The sequence below is a fragment of the Protomyctophum bolini genome (assembly GCF_963924005.1).
Source record: "Protomyctophum bolini genome assembly, chromosome: 11".
Taxonomy (NCBI): Eukaryota; Metazoa; Chordata; class Actinopteri; order Myctophiformes; family Myctophidae; genus Protomyctophum; species Protomyctophum bolini.
Window position 1 is genome coordinate 14856029 of NC_137872.1, and position 19297 is coordinate 14875325.

Consider the following 19297-nt stretch of genomic DNA (forward strand, 5'->3'; position numbering starts at 1 on the left):
TTTCAACATGCTACCATACCATCAACTACTGATACACTACAATGCTCCTTTGTAGATGGATGTTTCTTTTCACTGGGCAAGTTTAGTTTGTTTCACAAAATTTGTTTAGAAACAATATTTTATGGCTGCTGCTTCTTCACTAATCTTGTGTAGTATAAAAATGTTCAGTTACGCCACATAATTCCAACAGCAACAATCATATTTTATACTTCATGGGTATGACTGGTTGACAACATTCACAGCCAAAATTGTAATGTGCTGTTAAATGTATCCATTTTCTACCAGTGGAAACGTACAAATGTCAAATGACAGACTTTACACAAGAAGCTGCCACCACAACAGCTGGGAATTTCATGGAAAGACTATTAAATATAAGAGTTAAGTTAAATCATATCAACTTGTGTTGTACTAAAACTAGAGGGAAACCCTTGTATACAACATGATAATCAAGAACCGTTATAAAGTTATAAAGATAATAAGTTTTAGTTAACAATACTCGATTGTGTGGTTGCATCCGTTTTTGCAGTGTTTCAAGCGTTAAACATAATTGATACAGCACAGTATATTAATATTTTACAAAAGATTATATTTATTGTAATTTTATTCATATTCCAAAAACGAGTAAAAACAAATACATTTGCATTTTTTACAAGCAGTGAAGCACACAAGATAGTGAAGTGAAAAGGATAGTCTGTGATGATACCAAACGGAATGCGTGCGAGGACGAGGGGACGAAAGGGTTTGTCTCACGATCCGAAGCGAGCTACTAGCTTGCTGTGGTCCTCCAAGTCTTTCTGAACCTTCTTCCTCATGTAGAAGATGGGACAATCTCGGCTACAGGGAAGCAGAGGAGTAGCGGTTAGCAGGTGTGTAAGAGTGAGTGACTTTAGTTCAAGCCTTGTTCAGACCAAAGATTTGCAATGAAATGAAACAGTTTCAAGCCCGATTTCTTTTTAATGTTTTGTGGCTTTCGCCTTTATTTTATATTTTTTATGGACAGACAGTAGGCTGACAGGAAATGGGGAGAGAGATGGGGAGACATGCAGTAAAGACATGCAGTAAAGGTGGTGACTGGATTACCAGCCAAGGTGCCTGGACCACTGAGCCATGGCCCAGGCTCAAGCCCGATTTATACTTTGTTGTTATGACTGTCGTGCACCAGAAGTAGCCGCCATTTTAAAAAGTTGATCAAAAATAAATATGTTTCGTTGAAAAAGTTACACAGCATGACTTTAAGCCTTAAACTATTTAGAACTTTGCATAGAGAAGAATCACAGCTATCTACCTACAAGCTTAGAATGTGTTGCACCATGACACACTGTGAGCTGCCATTTCAGAGAATTATTATGCATCCTTAATAAACTGCATTTTGTACTGTACAAACCTGGTACAAAGCACATCCTCATGGAGGGAGCCCTGACAGCGCTGACACTGAGTCCACAAGCGAGCAAAGCGTTCCTCCAGAGTGTTGAGATGAAAGATCTGGAATTCACAAGCAGAATGTTAACCAGGCATGACACCCTGACCATCTGCAGCGTGGAGGCGCCCCCATTCATCTTCTCATTTTGTGGTTTTACATGGACCATAATGCCTTGCGGCTCCCATTTAGTTTTATTTCACCGTTTCTGTGTATGCCTCAAGTAGATTTGTTTTATATCTGTATGTCTTAATTGTTCATTTTGTGTATGTGATCTCGGCAGCATTGCAAATGAGGGTGAACCTCAATGCTCTTTTCGAGAATAAAGGTTTCAATCAATTTCAACGCTTGCCGGAAATAATGTCAATACAGGCATTACGGTCCATGTAAAACGACAGAATAGACAAATTATTGATCTTGATCAATCAACTACAAGAACCTTTGCTTAGGACATGCACTTTAATCAATAGTAAACATCGCTGTGATTGCCTAATGACTACCAATAAATAAATAAATCTTTATTATTTAGACAAATACTCTATGGACCTATGGATCCGGGTACTTGGCACATATGCTACCAGTCGGCTAAAGACCAGGCTCGATAGCAGGCAGCAACGCAGCACCGTATAGCCTGCACATTTTCCATTAAATTGCTGATGTAAAAGTATTTTCTGAATAACAAGATTCCTTTGAAGCATAAACACCTGGATGGATGCGTTTATAGACAGGGAATGGTAGTCTAAATCCTGCTTACCTCCTTCTGATACAGTTCAGACTCCTTCTGCTTACAGAAATCACACACGGCCGCTGTGACGAGAATACAGGTTCGTTAGACAATGACACACACACTGGACATAATGCAGACAACACTATCTATATGATCTAATCTGAGATTTTGAACCAGCTTGGACTGAGTGAGAACACAAGTTGTCAACACACACCATCTGTTTTGAGCACAGCTTTGCAGCCGATGCAGGTGCTCCTCTTCTGAGCGAACGCCATCAAGCCGCCCACCTTCGAGGTCAAGACAGTCTTACAGCGTGTATGATCTCCCTCTGCGATACAAACAGGACAAGAGATTTACCAAAAGGTTCTTAAACCGGTATTCAATTACATTCTTCATATCTACAGTACATCTTTATCATGTCCGATTATTCAGGAATTATTCATAACGTCATAGTATTAAACCCTGTCCTCCCCCTCAATATGAAATAAAATCTCTTCCCCTAAAATAGCCGATTTACAAACTCACATGTCACATTGTGAGCATGGAGACCAGCCTTTTACACACAATATTCACCCCCAGAATAGTGACTCTAGATTTCAAGCGGTAAACACCACACCAAGCAACCGAGCATTTGGTCCCCCCCAAAAAAAGGTGAAGGTTCCAAATATCAGAGAAATGATCAGGTTGTTGTGCAAATGAAGAAGGTGCTGCAATAGTGTTCTGTCTGGACGGAGGATCACTGGCAACGCTCATTATTGTTAACAGAATGAATGTCTTGCTTGGCTTGGTCCGTTTTTGCCATTAAAGAACACAGGTAACATAATGGTCTGCTTTCTGTTGGTTGCTTGTTATGTTAGGGACTTTAAGCCATTATGAGTCTGACCTGAGGCAAATTCTACAAAATGCCTTCTACAAATCAGTAGTTCACACAACAAATGTTGAATAACCAATGCTAAAATCTAAAATGACCGTGTGCGTGTGTGTGTGTGCACACACACGTGTGTAGACTCACTGAGCAGAACACTCTCTGCCTTCTCTCCCAGGATGGGCTCAAAGATTCTCAGCAGTGGTTTGGACAGCTGTTGTTCCAGGTAGTACTGAGAGTCTATAGGAATGTTGTTTTCCAGCACAAAGATAGGGTCCTGGCAGAACACATACAGGGATACAACTTAACCTTGAGGCCTATATATACTGTACGTACATAATATATATAAAAAGTAGCCCATCTACAAACTCATTGTGATCGTGTTAATCGGCCATTGGGCAGAAAATGGGGAGGACAGGTTGAAAACAGACACACTAGCAGGCCAGGCACCAGTTTGGATTTACCTGATAACATAATACCAAATTATTATAATTATCATTATAATTATACACAGACAAACAAAAGAGTACAGACCTCCGACTTCATGTAGGCTGCCACTCCCTTTGTAGCTTTGATGATGACATAGGGAACTCTGTCTCCCAGATGAGGGGCACTGCCTGCATCTCTCTTCTTCATCCTGTCAACACACGACCCATAAACACCAGAGAAACAGCTCTGTGCAGAAATGTAGCCCCAATGTTCAGAAGGGGGCAGGCCCGATTTCTGTTCCAGGTTTCATTTTAATCGGCTCTGCGGGAGGTGTGAACACATTACACCTTCAGAATCAGATGTGCTTCCCGTTCAAATCTGCTTCAAAGTCAATCAAACATGGCTGTGGGACACAGGAACAGGTATGCCACCTTCTGAAAGGGATTACAGTTGTGCACACTGCACAGAGTATATAGTCACATGTTAATTTGGATTCATTCCATCAATAACGGATGCACAAGCGTCACCATCCGTCTCTAGTGCCAATCACATTGTCCAACATGAGGTTGGAGCACTGGTGTTAAGGAGAAATATATATAAAAGAAAAAAAAACACACACAATTAGACTTAATAGATTAGTTTGATTAACTACTTGAAGCCCCATTCTATATTTCGATTAACTACTTTGAGCCTCATTGTATACTTTGTTGTACTATGGTCTTGAAAAAAACAGTCAATCGACAAGATCACAACGCGTCACATCGCGTTGTGAGCGGGTAGATCTGCTGTGTTCACTATTTTTGAAAATCAATAATTTTATTCAAATGAAATGTATTAGTTCAACCAACTGTTACAGCCCTGAATGCAAGATAAACGGACCTCTCTGCCAGCACCACGTGGGCCTGTTTGTTCTCGTACTGCTGGGCGGTGCGGGTCAGCTCCTTGGTGATGACCAGCTGGCTGATGTCGATGCGGTTACACAGCAGGTCTGAGATCACCTCTTTGGCGTGGGCCACCGCACCCTGGGGGTCCCTGAGGGAAGAAAGGTCACCTTGTGTTGACATTTACACTCGGTCTAAACCACGGTTTCTCAAACAGTGGGTTGTGACACATCTGTGGGTGCAAGAAGTTCATACATATTTGTGTGTACCTGTTTATGAGAATGCTCTGCAGACAAGTATTGATAAGGTTGGCCACCAGGGGACAGTTGTCTCTGCGGACAGTCTCTATGCCCTTGCAGTCCATCTTGTCATGAGTATCTGCACTGGAGGAGAAGTAGAGGCCTGCATAGCGCTTCTTGTTGATCAGCAGGTATGGGTAGTAGACCTGAGGAATCACACAGTTAAATTCAATGTACTTCTTTCACAAATACACTAACCTGTTAGTTCTATTCTAACCAGTTGGGCTGTATGTATGTGTATGTGTGGTTGACGATAATGGGACGATTACCTTTTCAAACTCCAGTTTGATTGGATGGACAAAGTGGGAGGAGACGTACGCTGCAGCCTCCCTGCCCAACTCCATGGCCTCCTTCACGGTGGCCACGCCCAGCTTCACCATGACAGAGTCTGTGTCCCCATAAATCACCTAGAACAGTGGTTCCCAAACCGTTTTAGCTACAAGCCCAAAAGAGGAATTTCATAGCAGATCTATAAGCTCACAAGTGCCTCAAAATGTTACTTAAGTAAGCATCTGCAAATATGAGGTGTGGTGACTGAGCTCACCTTAGCATCTGCTTGATAACCATTGGAGATGGTATACTTGCCCTCCACCAACTGCTTGGTTTTCTCAATCATCTGCCTTCCAAAGCCAGTGACACTCTGATGGGGGGGGGGGGGGGGGGGGGGGGGATGACAAAAATGTCCAAAACGGTTACTGTTGATATGATTTTATTATTAGTCATGTTTATTTGAAGAGGACCACATCAAAAGTAGCAGATCTACAAGCTCGAAACACGTTGATAATTTTGAGTGACGCTGTAGTATGATAAAGTAGGGCATTAATTTACGGGGGGAAAAAGAACAAACACAAAAGTTAGAATATGGAGATAAGAGGTTTCTGCCCAACAACAGCAAATAAGGGTTTCTCTGCCAAAAGATAGCTAAATCTACGCTGTGACCAACCAGCTACCACCGACATGCCCTTGAGCAAGGCACACAGTATAACAAAAAAGGTGCTTACCCCAGAGATTTCCAGGCAGGGCAACTTGCCCACCTGGGCTCCCGTGAAGCCATACACAGAGTTGGCACTGATCTTCAGGGCCAGCTGTCGACCATCCAGCACCTGCTTCTTGAACGGGTCCGTCTCGTTCTTCAGCTCCGCTTTGGCTCTGTGGACACATGGTGTGTGAGTCATGGACATGTTTTGGTCCGATACACACAATACCCTACATCAGTGGTTCTCAACCTTTACACAATACCCTACATCAGTGGTTCTCAACCTTTACACAATACCCTACATCAGTGGTTCTCAACCTTTACACAATACCCTACATCAGTGGTTCTCAACCTTTACACAATACCCTACATCAGTGGTTCTCAACCTTTTCAGGACGTCCTATTTGAACTGGGGACCGCCCACCCTTGCAGGAGTTGAGGCCTTACATTTAGTTTGACTCGGTTCAATGGATAAATAATAGTATAGTTTGTTGATGCATTAGCCTAATGGTCATTTTCTTTTTTTTTATCTTAAAAGTACTTAAATTGTCACTTCACTGTCATCTGGGGACCCCCCAAAAAAATCAGGGTCCTGACTCCTGAATAACAGGTTGAGAACCACTACCCTACAGTACATGCATAATAAATCAATAAGATCAATCAAAAGTTAGCTTCTCCTGGTGGTCTCCTGGTGGTGCTATAATAGAGCGAATGATTCTAACAACTCTGGGAGTTATGTTCATGTTTGAGAACCACGGCCCTAGGCAAATATTGGTTCTATAATATTTTAGACTGGTTCCTACTTCTTCCTGGCAGCCAGCAGGTTTTCCAGAATTTCAGGAAGAAGTCCCTTTCTCACAGACGCCTTGACGAACTGGTCACCAGTAGGAGTCTTGATGAAGTCATCTTGGGATAGACTGAGGAGACCAAATGCTTCAGCACATTCCATTCCACAACTGAACCGATATAAACATTTGTTATCTGTAGTGTTTTCTATAATGTTCAACTGAATATTATACACACAAACAATAAAACGTAGGGTTGTAACAGTTAATTGGACCATCATCAACTTAATCAATTCGATTTATTTTTTCACGTCGATTTGTTCGCAATGCAAAACAAAACAAAAGTTTTTTATACAGATTCTCGATATTATTGTTATTATTCAACCAATAAAAAAAGATGTACGAATGCATTTGGTTTGAGGGTTTTCAAAATGCATGGATGAGTCCTTACCCCAGTTTCTCTGCGGATCCTTTCTGCAGCAGGGTGGTGTAACACAGGTTGTGAGCCTGCATAATGGATGGATACAAGGAGGAGAAATCCAGCGTTGCAATGGGGAGACTGTAGTACCTACACACCACAAGAGGGAGTCGTTTGACAAGTGTACTTATCTAAACCTACAAACTGGGCACCAAGTAAAGGTAGAGAGGATGAGCTGATTTTTAATGTACTTATTAAATATACGCACCCTTTCTCGGGCTCAATGACCGTAGCACCGGTATAGTCCTCCCCTCCCTGTCCCTTCTGCATGACCGGCATGACCAGGTGCTGTTTCATGGCCTAACACACACACACACACACACACACACACACACGCTTAAACCATTAAAACCATCCGTGTCCTTTTATATTTTAGCTACTTACAGTGAGTGTGTGAATATATATATAATATATATATATAAAAACAAAGGATTTAGAACAGTGGTGGTCCCTGGTACAAAACATTTTCAGATGGGGGTCCGCGGCAAAATACAAAATGTCTACTGATGATGAATTGGTTATTGGTGGTTGATGGTTAATTTGGTATATTTAAAAAAATATATGGTATGATGGTACAACAACATGGTCCCATCCATAGATCAGAGCATCAACTCTCCCAGTCCGCGTCGTCGTTTGTTACCTGGCGCAGCAGCTGGGAGACCACCTTGATCTGCTGCCCCCTGGACAGCAGGTAGGTGAGGGGCACACCGGTGACCCTGGCCATTTCCATGTAGTTGATCACACACATCAGCTTCTGCAGCAGCCGCAGGGGCAGGTAGGCGTCTTTCAGACAGTAGACGGCCAGGCGCCGCCGCGTCTGCTCGTTGCCGTTCTGAGTTGGGAGGACGGGACGCGCACTCACATATTAACCACATTAATTAAAACCCGGGAATGCATACGTGTCCATTTTAGCTATGCATTCATATCTGTCGGGTGGAAACCTCGTATGTCCAAAGCGGTTACTTTTCAGATTCAAACCGCGGTCTACTTTTGATGCTTTTGTGCAACGCTGTAGTGTGATCAATAGGGGCATTCATTTACGAAAGAAAGTAACAAAGGGAGGGGGGTTAATCGACAGTGAAGTAAAGACAGGAAACAGGGGGAGAGAGGTGGGGAATGACGCAGCAAAGGCCATCAGGATCGAAGTGCCCGGACCACAAGGCCAGCGGTCCGGGCCGATAACACGGTTTCTGCCCGACAGCAATGTTATAGAGCAACATACTTGTAGGTTTTTTCAGAAAGGCATTTTTAGAAGGCATTTTTAGAAACGGCCTTAATGGGTTAGGCGACTACATAATGGTCATGTCTTCAATATTTGGATAGACCTTGCACAGACCCAGCTGCCTTTCAGACGCACCTGCAGATCAGTGATGATGGAATGTTGAACGTCTTCCTTCTGCTCTTGCAAGAAGTGAAAACTGACCGCGTTCAGTGTGTATGAACGGAGTTTGTAATCCCTGAGGAGCACCTGGAAGACAAACAATGATATGTATAAATCGATTCATCTTTTTATTGATCCATGACATAAAACAATTTGTGTGAATGATCACCACCCAGACAGACAGCTTGACACTTCTTAATACCTGCAGCAAGTCAAACTGAACTCGACCTTCCATGTTCATGACCTTGTTCTCTCTGTGGCCCATCTGTTTGCTCTGGAAGCTTGAGTCTTTCAAGACCGACTTGATGCCTCGTACTCGGCCCAGGTAGGGAAACGTAGTTGCCTGCACACACAAGCACACATACGCTTTAGTAAGTAGAGAAGGAAGCAAAGGAGCGACTTGGACACTCATGCATGAAGGAAGCATGAGTTCAAGTCCGTTGCTCTCCCCAGTTTGGCGGAGGGTGTGTAGAGCCCAGGATCACATTAGATAATTGACACAGGGGTGAAAAATGGGTTACAAAATCGTGGGATAAAAATTATTAAAAAAAAAGAAATGAAGTAGAGAAGGACGACCTATAGTGGCTTGTAGAGTACAATCCAACTCCAGGAAGTGAAGAGCTAACGGTTTAATATATTTCTGTAGAAGCAGGGTTTCAAATCATCGGCTGGAGGCCGAGGCTTAAACGTTTTTCTGTATTTCAATCACTGATGATAACTGATAGGGAGTTGATGTTTGTCTTTTCTTGAGACAAAACTCTGCGTTTTCATCAATGAAACTCCTGGCATAAAGAACTGAAACTTTGGTCAGCATGTTACTAATCGTCTCCACCAGGCCGAAGGCATGGGGAGAGAGTATATTTTGCACTCCGTCCGTCCGTGTGTGACACTCCCTGGATGCCAACGATGAACCTCTGCCCCAAATTCTCCAGAACGGCCTGTTATAGTGTTACCAGGAGGCCGACTTTTGAAAAACATAGATTCCATCTAAAAATCCCACAAATTGTTACACACCATCTCTAAAGTCATGTGTTCAAGACGGATCTGTCCCGATATTTCATATTCCAACCGAATTGGCTAACATTGGCTTTCAAAGTTTGCAGGATAGGCCCGTTTTGAACAAAAATCATGAACACAGCGTGCAATTTATGTGAAATCTTTCACAGACTAGGCTGAGGAATATATCCCACCCTTTTCACATTGAGCTGTTATAGCGCCAGGTGGATTTTTGCAAAACACATTTATGGAACAAAATGCCTCAAATCATCCAATTGCCATCCAAGGTGTAAGGCACCTTTTTCACATTGGCCTATTATAGCGCCACTAGGAGGCGTCTCCCTAGGGAGGTCCTCGATGCACATCCCACTGGGAGGAGACCCGGGGGAAGACCAAGGCGCAGATGGAGGGATTACATCGGCCTTGGAAGGTCTCAGGATCCCCCAGGAGGAAGTCACTAATGTTGCTCTGGAGAGGGAAGTCTGGAGCTCTCTGGTGGAGCCGTTTCCCCCGCGACCCGAGTACGGATAAGCGGTCGAATGGATGGATGGATAGGAGGCCACAACCTGACCTGCCCTGGTGGAGACCTGTGCACAGAGGGGCACTTTTTCTAGTTCTCTATAAAACATATACGTATACATACAGTCATCTCTACATCTTAAAACCACATTTAAACTGGCGTGCCAATGTTAGATTGGAGTTCATTGGAGATGTGTTTCTCTCACCTTTAGAGCAATTGCCCTGTTGACCAGGTAGGGAAAGTCAAAGTTTTGGATGTTGTAGCCAGTGACAAGGTCTGCATCCACGGTCCTCACAAACTCTGCCCAGCTCTGCATGTGCACACGAAAAAAGACACACATATGTATAATATATATATATATATATATATATATCTTATTTCCAGAAAAAAGCCATCTGTCTGGCAACTTCCTTAACCAGATCACTTAAATACTGGTATTTTTACTTTATTTCAATTAAACTATTTATTATCACTCAAATAGTTGTGATTAATGAATGAATTGTACTGTACTATGAACATTTTTCAACTTGAACAATGACCATAATGCAAAATAATTGCGATTATCTAAAATAATTGCGATTAGGGTAGGCCATTATGTAATAATTATGACAGACCTGTGTGTGTGTGTGCGTGTGTGTGTGTGTGTGTACCTGCAGCAGATGTTTCTCTTGGGTAAAGCACATTATCTGAGATCCCACAATGCTAGCACAGGACTGCAGCGTGAACACTGTGCGTATGAAAGGTTCCTTCTCTCCCTGTCTCTGCACCATGGACGCGATCTGAATCACAGGGTCTTTGTCTGCCTCTGGGAAGATCCCTGGAAGAGAAGGGGTTAACACATCTGGGTCAAATGCTGCTGTGCACACGTCGGACAGAATCTGCACACAGTAACCTTCTTACTAAATAACTACTGAAACTACTATGTACAAATGGAACATTATGTGCACGTGTTCTTGTGAAGCGGTGTAGGTAAGCGTTATTGAGTTTGACTTGTTCATTCCACATCTGTCCCCATTTGATAATTCATTCATTCAAACCTTTATTTATTCTCGAAAGACAGAGGCCACTCTCATTTGCAGTGTCGTCGAGAATCGAGATACACATAATACACATTTCAAAGCAATAAACAAAAACAGAACAGCAACATTTCCTCATGCGTGTCATTTTAGATTAACCATTATTGTATACTTTGGCTAAAATCGCAGATATATAAGTTCACAGCGCATCACTTCATGCCACTGATGTTATGAGCTTGTAGATCTGCCATTTTGGGAAAAGTCTTTGACTGAGATATATATATATTTAATCAAACATTCTGGGGGCTCTGCTGAAACAACAACATTTGAGATGGGGATCGGCAACAAAATATATATAATTTTGGGCGTAATTGAAATGGCAACATATGTTTTACAAAAAAAAGTTTGTATTTAGAAGACATTTGTAGAATCTGTCTTAATGGGTTAACATCACTTTTAGAACACTAACACAACATCCTTTCTGACATTTTGGCATTACTGGCAACTTTTCTTCACGTCGTACACAGACGTTAGCAATGCAAGTTTCACTTGAGACATGAAATGATAGTACAGAAGAAAACTACGGTAAATACTACAGCAGATGCCACCCACCCTTTCTTCCAGCGCACTCAATGTCAAAGCTGAGCACCCTGAGTGGAGCGATCCTCTGCCACTCTCCCTCTGCTGGGTGACTTATCATATCTGTCCATCCAACATCCACCTCATACTGGCACCATGACGTCTGAGTGACAGAGTGAGGGGACGGGACATACTTTAATTTAAAAGGTCATTTTCATCAATGTCATTAGAACTAGGGCTGCAACATATTAGGTAATCTCAGTCTTTAACTTAGACAGATAAAATGATGATAATGAAGCACAAAAACCCAAACAGACATTTTCCAATGGCTAAATATGCCTAAAAGGCCTATAATAAAATATATAGGTCCTATATCTTGGTGTTGGTGAAATGCTCTGCTCACTGAGCTGGAACCTGAAAACCTGACAGTATAGTAGTAAAAGATTCTATAAATTATGGCAGAGAAGATGCCTACATTCAGTGAAGCTGAAGGTAGCACCCCATTCAACAGGTACAACAATATACTGTATATTTATTTAGACATACTTTTCCTGGGTAGCGTGTATCTGCGTCCGCAACACTCTTCTCTTCCCGTACTCTGTACTTTCCTTTGGGAAGCTCTATCCAGCTGCATCCAACAACATCACAGTCCACCATAAACCTGAAAACGCAAAGAGGGCAACTTCAATTATTACCCCATAAACCTGCCACAGGTTATCCTTAAACCTCATTTACGTATACTTTGTCATGCTGTGGTGTCGCGTGTTCAACAATCAACATAGCCGATCTGCAAGCTCATGCAATGCATAACCAACTACATCATGTAGAAGTACTTTTCCAAACGTGCATTTGTTAAAGACGACAGACAGGCCAGTACACTGGTTCTCAACGTCGGGACTGGAGGTCGGACGGTGTTGATTGGGGTCTCAAAGATAATTTTCTTTAAATTATCAAATGGGGGTCGATGGCCTTGTGTACATCAATCAAACCGAGGTTCCTTGAAATTCAAATGTTTATGGATCACTGGGCCATTAGACATACACACCTGATTTCAAAATCAATGTTGGACTCAAAGGCAGCGTAGTTCTGATTGGGGAAGGATCCAAACTTAAAGCCCTGCTCAAGGAGACGCTTGGCAGGGGCGATGAGACGAGGCATTGCCATAGTGATCCGCAGGAAATCCAGAATCCGGTTCCCATGGAAACCATACATATCTACAAAGAAAGGTTCCACGTTAAAGAAACACACATTAAACACATTAACTCTTCGATTTGAACTTGATGTTGAGCACAATCATTGCTAGAATGTTCACCTTTTGTGTATACACTACAGTATACTAGATATACCGGTATGCATGTATGTACAGGTATATACACACTACTGTACTGTATACACACACACACACACACTATATACTATATGATATAGTAGATAATAGTATTGCTATATTCTGCCATCCTCTAAACATACAGAGTGTGTAACATTAGAGTGAGTTAATTTCTTTCCATGGTGTGTGTCTGTGTGGCAAGTGCCGTGATTTGCAGGGGGTGACACAAGCTCCTCTCTCAAAAAATAAATAAACATTCTTCACATGCCTCTCTGAGACTCTGACACAGAAATGTGAAATTGACAGACAATGGAAAGACCTTCAAAGAGTGTATCTGCCAAAAATATTTTTTTCTGAATAACTGATAAAAACTAACCACAAAAACCACAAATATAAAACCATTTGTGAAGCATTTCATTTATAAAATAGGACAGGTGGATTCTTCTGTAATTCCTCTCTATCATGTACCGTACTCACTCTCTTTACGAGTTATGTCCACAGCCAGGACTGTGACAGAGATGTTGTCCTTGTTGTAGCGCATGTCCTTCAACACAGCAGAGTTCAGTTCCCTTTGAAAGTCACCCAAGTGAGCACGTGTGAAACCTTTGCAGAAACAGAAGAATTCGGATTGTCTCAATGGACGGAAAGTTATATATTGCCAATTCCAAGGCATGGAATATATAAATATAAAGTGTGTATGCTTTCACATCCCATGTAACCAATGAAGAGATATCACTCAAATGTTGGATAAACCACTGATCAGGAATATGACAAATGCAGAACATGTTGGTAGTACTCACCGCTGGGTGCAGGCACGTAGAAGTAAGGTGCGAAACCATGAATATGGCAACACACGCTGTTCCCACTGTCTGTCACTCCAAACATTCGGATGATGGGAACGTTACCCTGCGACTGACCAGGCATGCCAGCAACCGCTGACCCTACATGTCACAAATGTACAAGAGACTCAGGCTATGGTTGTCCACACTGGCAGCCCAAACCTGACTTTCTCAATGGAATAAAAAAATTGTGTTTTTAAAGTCTGAAGAGCAAAAAGCCAAATGTGAATCACAATCAGATTTGAGCCATATTCTGAGGTGGTTTGAAATGCGATTCAAATATGATTTCTATCAAAGATGCCTCAGTCTCGACTCTCGACACTATGATACTGAAGCCTGAGTTATACTTTCTCATACAACGGTGTCATTCACTGAAAGTAGCCCACATACTATTGTAATATACTGTACAAGGTCACTACCTCAGTAACCAAAGCAGTTTGTCAATGTCTGAATACACAATCTGATGATTTACAAAAAACAGAGTGGACAATCAGTCCTACAAATCATATTTGAAAAACAGTCAGTTTTGTCTCCAGTCTGAACAAAGCCACAGTTACCTTTCCTGTTCCTCAACAATAGCATAAATTAGGGTGAGATTATATGTTGAAATGTGTGCATGCACAATGCAATACAAATATATGCATACATACAGGACAGATGTAGTTCAGTACTTTACCGCCGTTAAAGAGCAGTCTCTGTCTGCTCTTTTCACGTTACCTAAATAGAAGTCGAGGTCAACTTGCTGAAAGACCAGTGTGTCAGAGGTGGTGTCCAGTGTAGGGGCTTTAGGCCGCTTCCAGTTAGGGTTGATGTTTGCCGAGAAGAGTTCACCTGACACACAAATCAAGGGTTAATTATATCAGGGATATCCAAGAGGGCATTCTTGTCTGTGATAACAGGTACGACTTGTATTGTGTCTCTAAAGAAGTGCATATCAAGTCAACAACAATAATCGAATCATGCCATATTTAGTCTGCAGATTTCAAATGGGTTCATGGGTCAATTACAGCTCACATGCATTAATTTGTGCACATTGTATTTCTGATGGCTCTGGCTTGGACTGATCGAATGTGATTAGAACCACAATGAGAACTACAGTATAGTCATGTAGTTGGCATGCTACAAATCATCAATGGTGAAAATTCTTCAAGACTGTATATACCGTAAATGGTAAATGGTGCCTTTATATAGAGGGTATGCGCATGCTTAAAGTGAATGGCACATCGAGTGGCAAATCGAGTGGCAAAGCAACATGCAAAGTGAGTTTAACATTGTTTAACCGACGCAATCAGATAGGACTTTTCTGTTTGGGTGCATGGGTTGTCAAGGCCAGAAAGTACTTTTTTGCCACTCAGTAGGCATTCCTGCATAACTTCCAGGTTTGATGATGTTGTCACGTGCATACCCTCTATAGCGCCTTTATCCAGGGCGCTTTACATTTACATTCACACACGCATTCACACACCGATGGCGGCAGAAACCATGCAAGGCACCAACCTGCACATCAGGAGCAATTAGGGGTTCAGGGTCTTGCTCAAGGACACTTCGACACCAACTCTGGGGGAGCCCGGGTTCGAGCTGGCAACCTTGCGGTTACCATCCGGCCACTCTACCCCTGAGCCACTGCCACCCCACCCTGTACCCGTACCTACCCTGATGTGATATATATACCTTGTTGCACACCACCAATAGCCAGTCTATATAGCTCACGTGTTGTGAAAGAGACATGTTGTGCGAGCTTGTTGATCTGCCATTTGTCACACCAAGTATACACCAGGCAACGGGCACTGTATTAATTGTGCAATCAGCAACTCACCTACAGGAATAACATCATGACCTGCCTGCCCTTCCCTGTCTTCAGTCTCCATCTCTGATGCTTCCAACATGGCCAGTTCCTCTTCAAATTGTGACGGGCTGTCTTCCCATTCATCCGCTGCTTTGGGCCGCTTCCCCTGTGATCCACCCCTCATTGAAGCACCACCATTGCGTTTTATGGCCGCCATGCCTATGATAAATGAATCCAGGTGAGATACGATGAATGGCAATGACATGAATAATACAAATATAACTTGTGCAGTTTGACAAGTACCACTTAAAAAATGTCACATGTACAAAGTGAAGGCATTGAACAAATACATTTTCAATGAGACAAGCTCGTCTGTAACTAACTGTATAACAAAATATATGGTGCTTAAAAACCAATAATCATAACCAATTATTGGGCAGCAAGCCACAGCCACACAGTTAAGAATCTGTACTTAGTTGACAGTTTTTTGGATAGATGTACCATTTACGTTTACCAGGGAAAAGTGGACAAAACAGAAGTAATGCTGTCCTGCTCAGCATTTCAATGGTCACATTTGTTTATTTTTAAATAGATTACAGAAGGTCCCACCCCCACTATAACAGAACTCCACCCATATAGCATCTAAAAATCCTCACACACAGAGGAAGGAGAATAGGTTAATTAAGATGAAAAATGAGTTATAGCTAATCTCATGTCATCAGGCACTGCAGTTAGTTCCAAATATGATGATGGAATGTTTCATCAGATGTAGATTTTATGTCTGTTGATCTGATTCATCACATGTAGGCAGTGGGTAGGTCAGAGATGTATTCAGGAATCGGGAGATAAACCATCCAAGTATCGATACACATTATGGAAAAGATTACAAAATGCACTGTAGGCTATACGATAGTCCACAACTTTGGATCTCTTTACTTGTGTGACGTTAGTTTTGCACTTATGACGCAGGATGTTTACAACAGCTTAACGTGACATATATTTGCACAAAACTAATTTAATTCCACCTTTATTTAAACCTCGGGATGATGGCTTTAAATTCAAACCTAAAAATATAATACACTTCGACTTTAACTGAACACTATCGGTCAGATCAACAACACAGCATCAGTTTTTGTTGCTTTAGCAACCTGCAGCTAACAACGTTACCATTAGCTAACAAACAGCCAAACAGAAAGAAGCGTGGTGTTAAATCACAGGATTGTGAACTAAATGTACATCGTGAATGTGATGATTAGTGATAGATGATAGATTACCGTTGAAAGATCCTTCTAAACTAGTCCTCTCCTGACAACAGCTCCCGCCACTGACTGGTTGTTGTAATTCAGTTTCACCGTAGAACGCGCCAAAAGGTTCCGTGTTTGCGACCGGGACCAATAGAAACGGGATTAAACAATGACGTAATTGCAAAGCGGATATCCGTCGTCCAAGGAGCAGGGATGTATGGGATGTATTGTATGTTGATTGTTGTAGAGTAGACTGACAGTTGATGACCAGTAGATTTAGGTCAAATAACAACTCCTGGGACATTCACCTGGCTTGCCATTCTTAAAAATAGTTTGTCACAAAGCGAAATCTGTATGAGATTTCAAAAAAGTTGTACTACTCAGGCAGATAGACTGGCCATTTTGTTGATATTGACCCTGCTATGAAATACTCCAATGACCAGAATGCATTACAAGGCAGAACCGGGGGGGGGGACCCCCTAGTCCGGAACTGGTCCCCACTGCCCAGGACACCAGAACAGTTGACAACCAGTGAAAGGTGCCTTAATTATATGAGCAGTACTAGTGTGCAGCCACTGGGCTGCGCCCGGGGTCCAGGCAGCAGCTGGCCAAGTTCAAGGGCAACTAGATAAAGTGCCCCTCTGGGCACAGGTCTCCACCAGGGCAGGTCAGGTTGTGGCCTCCTGGTGGTGCTATAATAGGCCAATGTGATGGTCTAGGATGGCAATTGGATGATTTGAGGCATTTTGTTCCAAGAATGTGTTTTGCAAAAATCCAAGTAGATTTGTGAAAGATTTCACGTAAATTGCACGCTGCGTTCATGATTTGAGGGTTTTTGTTAAAAACGGGCCAATCCTGCAAACTTTGAAAGCCAATGTTAGCCAATTTGGATGGAATATGAAATCAGACAGATCCGTCTTGAACACATGACTATAGAGAATAGAGATAGTGTGTAACGATTTGTGTAACTGTAACAGAATCTGGAGAAGTAATATCCAAAAATGTGTTTTTCAAAAGTCGACCTCCTGGTGGCGCTATAACAGGCCGTTCTGGAAAGTTTGGGGCAGAGGTTCATCTTTGGCATCCAGGGAGTGTGTGCAAAATTTGGCATTGACTAGGTTAACGGTGACGGAGATTAGCTGGTAACAGACGGACAGACTCACACACAGAGTGCAAAACATACTCTCTTCGGCCTGGTGGAGACTAGCCCAAACATTTACTCTCGTAGAGGTTTTTTTCGAGGGCTAGGTGGAGACAATGACAGAACTACTCATACTAGTTATACTTTGACTTCAATGCATTCCATCAAAACTACGGCTCCAGTTTGCACCAGATTATTTTAGGATATTAAAAAAGTTCTTGGTCGGTTTCAACTTGGTCTGGCTTTATAGGTATATTAGGTGGTCACATATCGTCGCTGTCCGGCAGAAACCACTTAACTCCTATTTTTTGTTCTATTAATGAATGCTATTTAACACCCTTTAGGTCTGTGTGTTAGTCATACAAATTTGGGACCAATTAAAAATATTAAAAACTCCTTCGGAAAAAAACACTGAACTATTGGAGACTCAAACTGTCTGCAGCAAAAGCAGCTAACTCCATAACCTCTCCCCCTCTCATGCAAGTCATTGACATTATATAAAGTCACAATTTCTTTGGAGTTTCTGCTTGGTTTCTGCTCAATAGCAGAGATATCCTGATTATATATTAGGCTAAAAAATGGAATGTAATAATAGGCCTATACCATAATGTAGACAAACATGGACTGCCTTTTTGGTTGAGTCATAGAAACATACAGTACATGACATGGAGGTTATTAGCTCCATGAGGTTCCGTTTGGAACCTCATATCTACGCTTTAGCTCCGAGAAGAGGTTCCGTGTCAGGATATCCCTGCATCGGTAGAACGGGGGTTGAGCCGTCCAAAAACAGTGACGAAAACCCTTTTCGCAGTATCGTTTCCAAAAAGTAAAGGTATCAGAACCAAGCTGTACAGATGATAAACTTGCCTTGGATAAAGGCGCTATATAAATGCACTTATGCATTTAAATAATAAATGCATATAAATGCACTTGCATTTATGAGGTTCCAAACAGAGCTAAGAGGTTATGGACTGCAGCAGTCAAATACTCAATGGGGGGAACCAACCACCTTTTCCTCAGTGCATAAAAGGTTTATTTTTGGACGTGCACCGTTATCGTGGGGTTATATTTTTTTCACAATTTAGACATTTATCCAGAGATTAAAAAGTGCAACATCAGAGTAAGTGGCATGAACCGTAGTCAACAAATGACAGTAAGGTCAAGTAAAACAGTGCAAAGAAAACAGTTAAATGCTACAAAATAACTAGGATACCAGGTCAAGACAAGTTAACAAATTCAGTCCTTAGTCAAATCAAGCACAATAATTCTCTAAGCAAAACACTTCATTGTGAAGTGGTATGGATTACTTCATTTAGTACTCCATACCATAAGATACAAGTTCAACACTTCACTCTTCAAAAACCTTTTAGTCTTCCCGTCACGTTCAGTAGATTTCTGGGGGGGGGGGGGGGGGATTTGCAATGAACACATTTGTGCTAATATAAGACAACATATTTAATGAAAAATACCTCCCGACAATGTACTACACTACAACTTTAAATCATACTAAAAACATGGACTGAATCACATTTTGTGATGTGAGCGCAGATACTGTACAGTACAAAAAGGGCAATGGAACATTTGGCCCTGCATGGTTGACACTGCATCAAG

The 19297-nt window shown here is 42.0% G+C and overlaps 1 protein-coding gene across 2 annotated transcripts; it reads right to left on the reverse strand.

The window, feature by feature from the left end:
* Nucleotides 1–605: 605 nt before the first annotated feature.
* pold1 (polymerase (DNA directed), delta 1, catalytic subunit) lies at nucleotides 606–16659 on the reverse strand. 2 transcript variants are annotated; one of them, XM_080777119.1, is made up of 27 exons: nucleotides 16576–16659; nucleotides 15332–15520; nucleotides 14233–14346; nucleotides 13477–13617; nucleotides 13154–13279; nucleotides 12395–12563; nucleotides 11896–12010; nucleotides 11383–11512; nucleotides 10405–10571; nucleotides 9960–10064; nucleotides 8441–8581; nucleotides 8215–8325; nucleotides 7498–7689; nucleotides 7066–7157; nucleotides 6831–6947; nucleotides 6398–6511; nucleotides 5620–5767; nucleotides 5163–5258; nucleotides 4888–5025; nucleotides 4589–4764; nucleotides 4318–4470; nucleotides 3544–3646; nucleotides 3157–3286; nucleotides 2359–2472; nucleotides 2172–2224; nucleotides 1385–1482; nucleotides 606–834 (listed from the first exon to the last, which is right to left on the reverse strand). In XM_080777119.1, the coding sequence occupies exons 2-27, from the start codon at nucleotides 15516–15518 to the stop codon at nucleotides 747–749; spliced, it is 3318 nt and encodes a 1105-aa protein (XP_080633245.1). In that variant the 5' UTR covers nucleotides 15519–15520; nucleotides 16576–16659; the 3' UTR covers nucleotides 606–746. The 2 variants fall into 2 exon arrangements, with proteins under 2 accessions (XP_080633245.1, XP_080633246.1); XM_080777120.1 differs by lacking the exons at nucleotides 606–834; nucleotides 1385–1482; nucleotides 2172–2224 and having other exon boundaries at nucleotides 3157–3249.
* Between the last annotated feature and the right edge of the window lie 2638 nt (nucleotides 16660–19297).

What these genes read in the sequence shown, in the direction of transcription:
- pold1 (XM_080777119.1), bottom strand. Translation starts at nt 15,518, where the DNA reads ATGGCGGCCATAAAACGCAATGGTGGTGCTTCAATGAGGGGTGGATCA. An exon ending in TCAAACTGGAGTTTGAAAAG is followed by an intron (nt 4,765 to 4,887) that starts GTAATCGTCCCA and finishes GTGATTCCTCAG; the next exon opens with GTCTACTACCCATACCTGCT. An exon ending in AGCTGTGCTCAAAACAGATG is followed by an intron (nt 2,225 to 2,358) that starts GTGTGTGTTGAC and finishes TTCTCGTCACAG; the next exon opens with CGGCCGTGTGTGATTTCTGT.